Genomic DNA, 10,883 nt, shown 5'->3' on the forward strand with positions numbered 1-10,883 from the left:
TTTTATCCTTGATTAATGTATAATATTTTCAATGTCTCTCTATTTTATTCAATATATATTTACAGACTTTTTGAGTATAAAACATACTGACATATTTATAATTACATAAAATTGAAATACTGGTGAATATCCTTGTAGTATAAGATTTTATTACTATATAATGATAAGATATATCACTTCAAAGTTGAAATTAAAAAAGTTAAATACATGAATAATATGCATATAAAGCTTTTGAATTGCGTATTTGTAATAAATAGTGCTTGATTGTTATAAAGCAATGCATTGCTTGACTCTGATATAATTTAAGTGTAGTAATGTTCACTAAATAATCTTCTAAATGCGCCTTAATAATCTGTGTAACTTAATAGGTTTCGTGTGGTCCTTGTAATGTTACTTTAGTTATAAGATCACTCTGTTATACCAACAACTAGTTTCTAATAAATATTGTATCACTTAGAAATTATTCTATTCATGTTTCCGTTAGAGATCTTAATTAAGTGCCATGCTTTCTTTTATTGATATAAAAAATATTTCTTTATGAATTTATGTAAACTATAAAATAAGTTTTTGACATTATATTTGTATGCTCTCCAATTTGTGTAGAGTAAATTAATTGGTTAATTAGCGGTTAAATTACGCACAATATTTTATATTAGTGTAATAGTGCCACTTATTTACATGTAAGTTTTATTCTGCTCTTTAATTATTTAGTTGGTACTATTTCGGTTTTTGCACAAACATATCTTTCGAAAATGTATAAAATATTTTTAAATATATAAATATGTTATTGTGATCTTGCCGTATTTGTCCTTTTAAGCGTATTTTCTTTTAAATATATTAAACTCGCTCTCTCTTCTTGTTGATGTTAAGCGCCAATGACAGAAGTTAAATGTTCATGTTAATGATGAAAATGTCGAATGAAATACAATTATGTTTTAGGTTATGTACAAATGTCGTCTAAATACGATTTTTACATCTGTCATCTACATACGAGTAGTTAACTCGTATGTAGATGACAGATGTAAAAATTTTATTGCAAATTATCCCTTCTGTCGTTGGTTACTCTAGTTGAGTTTCTTCACTGTGCCAAATTCATATTACAAGCAGTGATGGATGTTTGTATATTTGAGATAGTTTTTTTTAAATATTGCGTTTCACCACAATATTTAGACAACAGGGGTGTATACAGTGCTAAGTAAGATGTTCAAGTTCCTTATCACTGAAATCTAAAATCTAAATACTAATTTTCTGTCAGTAATGCATGTTATAATTATAAGTATAATGTACCACATATTTGCTATTTTTCGAGGGTTATTAAGTATATGTTATAATGCCAGATTTTAATTTTTAATTAGGCACAATAGTGTGTAAGGGCCTACAAATTTGACAAGTTTGATTTTAAATGTATCTAAATTAAATTTATTTTGCTTCAAATGAAATTTGGTTGTGACATTATTTTGCATTTGGACATTCTTACTTGATAAAATTGGTTTGTGAAAAAATGCATGACTGGTTATCAAGATCTGTTTACTGTTGAAATACTAATCTTGTGATTTAGATTTTATACTTCTTGTTCAAAACAATTAAAATTTATTAGTAGAATATTAGATGTTAGCTATATTTTCAGTGTCATTGTAAATAAAATGCCAACTTGTTGAAAACTCAATTTGTTTCATTCATTAATATTTAATAAATCCACAACATAAGAGTAACCATAGAGTAAAATAATATAATTAACTGTTATATATATATATGTATATATTACATTATTACATGTACCAATTGTAGGGCTGGAATGTTCATTGAATTTCTTCACCCAACAGGGATAGTTGTGTCAGAAATTGTGATGCATTCGGCAATGTTGTAGTGCCATAAATAATTTTTCTCGGTGTACCGTTAGAAGCTTGTTGCTGGAAAAAAATATAACCTTATAATTGAGCACACTTATTCCCTTCCGCTTATCTTTGTTTAAGAAATGCTCTTAATTTCACAACAGATATTTAATCCTATTATATCGTAACTCTAAATAAAATTAACTTAGTGACCGTAGCAGGGTCACTAGGTTAGTTTTACAAATCCATGGCATTTAGTTTATAAACTGGATACATACAGACTTAAACGAGACATTATTATTACACATAAAGACATAATTATGATTATGTGGTGGAAACTAATGTTTATACTAATATACAAAGAGTAACTAAATTATATGTATATATTAAATTATAGTATGTATTTTTGTTTGGTCGGGGTTCGAATAATCCGGTTCTGATGATCCGATTTCAATCATTATTTCAATGTTAATTATCTCCGAGTGCTATAGGCTCTAGAACTTCACGCGTCGACCAATAGGGGCGGAGCACCAATAAAAAAATATTTATTTTGAGTGTGAGTAAAAATATTTATTTTGAGTACTTCCGCTGCGTAAACTGTTAAAGTTACGCATAAACTATGTGTGACGGAATTATTCTTCGTTTACGCAAAAACTATGTAAGACTGAATTATTCTTTTTTTAAAAGTTCTAAAAATAGTCCGCGACAACATTAACATTCTTATATTAATAATCAGTTCCGTATACTAAATCAATTTAGAAGAACTGGCATGAAACTCAACAGTTTTTTTTAAACTAGTATATATACAATGTATACTCATATAGCTAAGTTTAAGATTAAATGAAAATGCCGTGCGTGAATAAATATTGCCATGCGCGTTTCTCATCTAAGTGAGTTAAATAGGGTTTGCTCAATAAATATGATTTAATAGAAGTTTTATATCTAATAAATAATTTTCTACTCTATTCTACTAAGATAAAAACAGCAAAGGTATTAAATTTACCTTAGCAAAATCTATGAGGTTATGATACTCGATGTAGTTTCCGCCGCCGACGAGGAAGACCACGGCATCAGTGGGCGGCGGGTGTTTCGCGGCGCGGCTGCGGGCAGCGGCATCAGTGCGGGCGGCGCGCGGGTCCAGCCAGCCCAGCTCAGAATCACCGCTGCCGCCGTTCAGCGCCGTCTCCACCGCCCTGCTCACGGGCAGCTTCTATAATAGTGATAGACGATTTAAATTTAAAAAATGCTAAACTGGTATTTAAGCTTTGAGTATGTATTTCATTATCACTTGTTATTCTTCCCTAATGTATGAGCTAAAGTTTGACTGTTAATTTTGAGCCTGTGTGTTCGATTTGTGCTATAATTACGAGTGGTAGTTGTACTATGAGTGGTAATTCCGAGTATGTTTACACTTTCGAATGTATCTGCTTCTACAAGTGTGCTGAAATATCTCCAAAAATTGGTTTAAACCTATGAAATACATATTATTTTGTCTGTATTATATGATTTCCACATACTGCCAAAAGAATCTTCATAACAATGGATAAGTATAAATAACTAACTTTAATTCTAAACTATTTTTCCCTCTAAATAAATATCTACTCAGGTAGATGAATTTTGTTGACGTAGTAGACAACTTACTACATCATGCGTTGACTAAAACAATGCATAAAATTATTTAAAGGTTTAAATTTAAAGATTACAAAATGACTTGCAAAACTCACATGTTTCTTGACTACTAAATTTTTTACTCCTTCCATTACAAATGAAGATCCCTGTGAAACCAATTTTGAGAACATGGATACTGTTTTCGTTCCGCCTCCTTCGTATTGACTTGACATTTTAGTGAAACCTCTGTGAACGAAGTAGTTAAGAAATTAGGGGAACAATTAAATACAAATATACAGTCACAACTGTTATTCCAGACGGGGATGCCAAACAAAACTATAATCGTTGTATATATACGACGTATTGGATATATGTATAATTATTTTTAGTTAGTAAGACAAATTTGATTACGGGTATAATTTATTTCATTTTCAATTGATAAAATCGACAAAACATGATTAAGCTGCATAGGACTATTTTATAGACAACAAAAAATGTAATAAAATTAATGCATAGGTAACTTACTTCAGCCGACGCATAAATGTCATGGCTTTTATATCGCAGTTGGCCGTTGACAGCGCAGTTTCAAACTTTTTATATTCCTCATCGGGAATTTGAGAAGTGCACAGGTAGTAAATAATAAATAATCGCATTTTGTCTTCAGGAGTACCAGCACTTGGATCGGCTAGCAGATCCATCACAGCTTTGCTTTCCACGCTGCTGCTTTTGCTCATTATCTTTTCTTCCAGTTCAAAAAATGAATCCAATCGGCGAGATTTTATCGCATTTAAAATAGCTGGAACAAAACGTAATCATACATAATGTTTTATGTAACTGATATTTGAGTGGTAACTGTCCCTATAGGTAATTACACTATATATATAACAGTACTAGTCAATTAGGAGTTGTTATATATTGATTTTAATGATAAACATCCAAGCAACTTGTTGAAAATAAAATACTCCTCAGAAGTGATATTAATGTGAACTGTGTCGGCAGGACCTCACTATACATACTGTAATGTAGTACAGTAATATTATAATAGTAGTTCCTTAATATCTTAACTGTCTTTTTTTACTATTCTATATAAAAAATCAACTTGATTATGTAGAGCACAATTAGCTGCGTACTCATGGTATCCACAGTCACATATGGAATTAATTTACATTTATGTCCGATTATAACCTATATAAAGAAAATAAACAATACCTATAAAATCAACCTAAAAGAAGGAAATATCCATTTCAAAATGCATTACCTGTAGCAATGGTTGTGTGCATGTCAATAAGTCGTTTTTTCTCCATAAGCTGTGGCAATGAATTCACGGCGCTCGTCAGTCTATGGGTGTTGTCACTGACCAAACTAAGTGCTAAGTCACTGTCGGCATCTAAGCCCATGGAACTTTTTAGCTTCTTTACTTCTGCCTCTGAACTCCTGAAATTATAGTGTGTGGAATGTTTAAATAGTAAATTCGTTTTCTTTTTTATTATAGTTTGAAATTGAAAATATAATAAGTATTGACATATAATTGAATAGGCTATTTAACTAGACTAGAGATTATTTATAACTTAATTACCTATATTTGTCTAAATCTTCTTGTATAGCTTCAGCAACCGTGGGGAAGGGGCTACCTTTGTGTTCTTGCCATAGAGGATCTTTAGAATCTAAGTCACATAATCGGGTTTTAGTTTTCTGACCTGGAACTGCATTAGATGTATTTTCAGGAACCACTGCTCTGAAAAAGTATGTCAATTATAGCTTACCCATTATAATAGTATGCTATATTATCTTTATTTTGTCATTCATACAAAAGAAGATAATTACAAATTTGAATTTAGGTTTTATGAATTATAATTATGCTTTAATAGAAAAAAAAACAATTTAACTTTAAGAAGTTTTATTGGCACTATGCCAATAAAATTTAATTGATGACATAAATTATAAATGCGAATTAGTCTCTATATTAATTATCATATGCCATCTCATCTCTCATGTTAATGTGTATTGTGTGAATGTTACAACTTTCTCATGGTATAGCAATATTAGTTGTGACGTGGTCAAGTGTCATGAGTTAGTCATGCTCACTTAAATGTCCAGACTGGTGGTGGCGGTGGTGGGATAGGTCATTGGGCTCCCTATAATATGGTTGAGTGCAGTTTTGGCTGGCCCATTATACTCTTGAATGGGTGCTACTTGTAGGGTGTGGTTTGTTCTGACAACAATGACTGATTTATTTAGTATCCATAATATTTATTATAGCTACTAAATAAAACATACATATAATAGTTTTCTCTATATTGTTGGTGGTTTGTATCCACAGAAAATATTAACTGTGTAATGCTAAACATTTAAAAGAGCAACACACAAGTATTTTTTTCTTTTTCTTGCAATGCACTGCTTTCCAAATAATATTATAAAATTATTCAAGTGATTATTTGGAGTTTATTTGATAAAGATTATTTTTATTTCTGCTTACTGGTATTATTATGTTCAGAAGAGCCTATAAAATGTAATTATATGATTTGAAAAATAAGTAGAATTTAAATGATTGTATTAAAAATAAAATGTATTATATATTCACTAACCTATTCAGTGATAAATCCAGAACATCATGAGCAAGTGCCTGGTATGTCCAAGTATGATGCAATGGTGTTGCCATATCAATGTTTCTGTCCAACAATATAAGCATTGGTCTAGTAAAACTGAAAGATCCCACTTGCCCAGTGTTGCCATGAAATAGATTGTTTCTGGCATCCCATAAGTTTTCCCGTAACTTTTTATCTAATTTCTTTGCAACCATTTCTGCTGCATTTCCTTTATTACTTCTTATAATAGGAACATTACCTGAGAGAAATATATTTATTTATATATATATATATAAAACAATGATGTTAAGTTAGCATTTGGTTCTGTATCGGCAACTTTTCATTACATGTATGTAATATTTTAAACTTCTAAATATATAATTTAATGTTAATAGAACATTAACTTACCAAGTGTCACAAAAACAGAAAACAGACTCTCAACTATGTTATCCATGATTGATTCCATTTCAGTATCTTTTGTATCACCTTTGTTTATCGCTGTACATACAATAAAATCATGATAGACAAAACTTGTTATATTCACCAAAAACTGCTGAAACTATAGTCTAAACTTTTGTCACATTTAATTATGTTAAATAAAGGATATAGTACTATGCATTTTGAATATTGTTAATTTTTTTTAAATGTATCATGAATATTATAATATGTAGCCAATGATGGCATGTTATGTAGTTAAAGAACTGAAATATGACAACATATTGACGACTAGCGATACAATTCAAAGTTGATGATACAGTAGAAAAGATGTTTAACATTTTACAAGTACAAGATCTATTTATTTTATATGTAATAAAATAACATAACATAATAAAATTTGTGAATAAATTAGAAGAAAACAATCCATTACCATAATATGATAAAGAATCTGACTGCTGATGTTTCATAATGAATAAATCATCCTCCAAGCATATAAAATTCAAGTATTGGTCATATACTTTATGTATATTTACTGCAGAGTTCGACTGGATAGCTGATGCTGCCAGATCTTCTAATTTTTGCCTTGAGATAGGCGATATAAAGTTTAAATGATACTGGTCATATAATCCATTGTCCAAATCTTGGCAAATTCGCCCAAGGTTTTCTTCAGAAGGTGAACAAAAGTAAACTGCTGGTACTTCTGGTATTGGGTCTCGGTCAGAATGCAATTGCCTGCAACAGATTGTTTTCTATTTAATAGGGGCTTTTACATTAATTAATAATCAAGACCATGTACAATAGCCCAATGGGAGAATCAATGCAGAAAATAGAGTTGAATATGCCATAGTAAATGTAAACAAGACAATTTTTATATGAATAACACCAAAGAGACCTCAAATAAAATAATCATAGAATAGACATTACATAGTAAAACATGGTATAAAGTGGTGAGTCTAGTATTATGAAGTTATATGTAGGCATACAACATAGGTTCAATTGCCATGAGAACTAGACATAATAATAAATACTGACACTTCAATAATGAATTAAGTTGAATATAATACTTATTTATCATTAAATCAATAATAGTGTAATATTTAATAGATAATGTTTAAATATTATCATTTACGAATTCTTTAAAAAAATAGCAATAATTATAATTGTGAAAACATTTTATTAAACAGACTTACCTGCCTCTAAATTAAAGTATACAGAAAGTAAATAGATCAAGAAAAAAATGCTGTTTTTTTTGTAAAGATTAAATAATATCATATTATTTGGATGGCGTACTCACACGTGAAGGGTTACGCCTAGTTCTCGAAGATCTTTTACTGATATAAGTGGAGAAATTATGTCTTGACCTATTCTATCGTAAATTAACACTTTCCATACTGGTTCTGTTGCTACATTTTTCGTGAGAGGTTGGTTTAAGTTTAACATTTGTTTCAGCGCATCTTTGAACAAAAAACATCAAGTTATGAAGTTAATTGGGAATTAAAATGGAAGAGATTGATTAATACCAAATAGTTACATGTAATGCTTTCACTAGAATTTATTTATTTATTAATTTACTTACTGAGCTGCCGTTCACGTAAAGTTGTCATTGTATATTAATAAATAATATGCCATCAAAATCTTAAAAATTAGTTAAAAAAAAACAATAATTTGATTAAAATTTAATATTATGATATTTCAAAGAGCTATTCATTGACTTTAAGAACTATACATACGTGACAAGAAATGTCACTGTGACGTGACTTTGACAGCGACACGTCGTCTCCTCGTTCGTTAATCAACGCTAAGATTTGTTAGTATACAACATATTATTATATCCTTTTTAAAACGCAGACACAAGAGTTACTTCTCCTAAATAAATGTATAAAAAACTGTTTGTTAAAGGATAAGTGCAATAAAATTGTTTTGTAACATTTTACTGACTAAGATAATTCTCAAAGCATTGCATTATTTTTTAATATGGTAATTTAATTTTTAGACTGGTAATACTGGCGAACGGTGGGGAAATTATTATGTGAACTATAATACAAATTACAATAACTGTACTGGCTAAATAGTAATACAAAGAAAGTTAATTTCGTGGAGAAGATTAGTTCTGAATTCTACCTTTCTTTTGTTCAGAATAGAAACTAATCTTTAAATTACAATAGATTCAACTGTATAAGAACCACGCCAGCTTACAAACGCTTGCACAAGAGAGCTTAATCATACGTGATCCTGAGGTGCTGATACTAATATTCACCCTTTAAAACGAAAACCCTATGAGAACATATTTCTGGGGAAAGATAGGGGATTGTTAGTAATAGGTCCCCATAGCTAGTAATATACCATATCAGGTTGACTTAACTTTGAGAGGGTCTCTCAGTAGGTATACTAGGGGAAACTAATTTCATTATCATACTGTCATGGTCCACAGGTCTTATGACAGCGTATATCGTTAGTGCAAGCGGGAGTACCTATTAAGTATCATCATTATACATTAAAAATATTTTCTGTTGGGTGTACACAGTAGAAGACAAGAGGAGTAAGTCCAGTCAAATACCGCAACTTGACCAATTCATCGGGAATTAATCACCATGGTTTCCATAGAGGACCGTGTGAAGATCGATCTGACGAGATACGTCACTGACAATAATAAAAGCATTAGGTACCACCGATCCTCTCCGCCCTATTATTTATTTAATGCGGTCTAATCTTCTCGTATTTAACCATTATTTTATGATTTAATAAGTGCATATAACCTTCTAATGTTTAATGCCCATAATGGATGGGACAGAAATACCCAGTGTTTACGACGTAGATTTTATCGCCACTTGCCAATGCCATTGTTGAAATTCTCAATGTTGTTTAATAACTAGGTACCTACTTAGATCAGTTAGTTATCTACACCTCACAATAGTGCGAGAAAGATATGAAAAATAATGACTATTTGGCTACCTCTTGTTAAATCTTTCCCATTTGAAATAACAGATTTTCACGACTTCATATTCTTCATTTCATAATCAACGATGATATTTCATCGATAGAAGTTGTATTTCCTATTGGAAATACAACTTTTATCCAGATCTTGCGAGATTTGAAGCTATTTTACGTGATGTATGCTAAATATTAACGCATAGATTGTGCGAGATCTCGTATAATTGACAAAATAGAGCGGTGACAATGGCCGATGCCTTTTTTGTGTACAATTAGGCAAGTAGCAAATAGATTGCTAGCTATGTGTATGACCTACAAGAGTTGTAGTACATAATTTATTATTGGTTAACTATACTTGGCGTTAAGATAGACATTAATTGCCTAATTTCCTGTCTACTTCTTCATTCGTAATTTATGTAAACCATATAGATACTTGCCAGAAGGACAGTAAAAGTTCAGAGTTATATTAAGTGAGAGTTATCTAAAAGGAAAAGTAAACGTTTAATGAAACTTATGCTAGACATGCAGATTATAAACGTGCCAAACACTTCTCACCGCAGCCATTCCGCACAATCATCGTATAGAATGTTGATGAATTATTGCAAGTAGATAATAAAATATAAAAGTAGTGGCCTAGTGGTTACTATTTCGACTTATAGGTATTACAAGGTTTGCGAGTTCAAATTTGCTGTACAGAAAAAAAATGTGCTAGTAATTTATATTTATATATGGTTGATTTCACGTGGAATCCAATACGAGATATAACTTTCGATTTAAATATATGAACAAAATGTGGGCATGTCCATTGTCGCGTCCAGTGTCCAGTGATGGCTGGCTCATCCGTCATACTCGTGAACGAGTGCTGCTTGTCTGGGGTTCTGGTCTAATCACTACGACTAATTTACTCTTATTTAGTTACTCAACCAGTTTGTACACGTAATTTTTTTTCTATTTGAGTATTTAATTGAATTAATGCTAATTGGTAGTTTGTATTCACACACTTCAACTTAAAAATGTAAAAAGTACCTAATAACAAAATTATTTAAAAGAGCAATACGCAAGTTTCTTGATTAAACTTGTGATGTGGCAGCTTTCCGAATGAGCGGTAGATAAAAAAATGTAATGTTCAATGTAAGTTATATGAATAAATGATTTTCTATTCTATTCTATTCTGTTGAATTCACAGGCACGGGTGAATATATCGACATTGACATTGTTGTTAATGTTTCGCTTACTGGAAAGTCAGTCAGAAACATAAATTGAAAAAGGTTTTTTTGTATCGGCCAGTTTTGAACTCACGACTTTTGAGACTCTGGTATAGGTTGGGGTAATATACCATACGCTCTTAATATATCATACAAAAAAATATATAAATAGAATATTTCTCTAGAAAGGAAATAATATTCTGGCATTTGTTATTGATGTTTTATTTGGGTGCATTGGCTGTAGTTATTTTTACTTCAAATAGAGAAAGACACAAAGAGGAAAT

General features: G+C 30.7%; 1 protein-coding gene across 1 annotated transcript; it reads right to left on the bottom strand.

Annotated features, from left to right (window-relative positions):
• Positions 1-1,678: 1,678 nt before the first annotated feature.
• Positions 1,679-8,192, bottom strand: LOC131841906 (protein sly1 homolog). The gene is made up of 11 exons (XM_059190279.1): positions 8,040-8,192; positions 7,758-7,917; positions 6,894-7,195; positions 6,434-6,523; positions 6,026-6,284; positions 5,017-5,175; positions 4,699-4,874; positions 3,966-4,236; positions 3,557-3,686; positions 2,836-3,042; positions 1,679-1,910 (listed from the first exon to the last, which is right to left on the bottom strand). The coding sequence occupies exons 1-11, from the start codon at positions 8,065-8,067 to the stop codon at positions 1,800-1,802; spliced, it is 1,893 nt and encodes a 630-aa protein (XP_059046262.1). The 5' UTR covers positions 8,068-8,192; the 3' UTR covers positions 1,679-1,799.
• Positions 8,193-10,883: the final 2,691 nt, after the last annotated feature.

The sequence above is a fragment of the Achroia grisella genome, unplaced genomic scaffold (assembly GCF_030625045.1).
Source record: "Achroia grisella isolate CSIRO2021 unplaced genomic scaffold, CSIRO_AGI_Agris_v1 utg204, whole genome shotgun sequence".
Lineage (NCBI taxonomy): Eukaryota > Metazoa > Arthropoda > Insecta > Lepidoptera > Pyralidae > Achroia > Achroia grisella.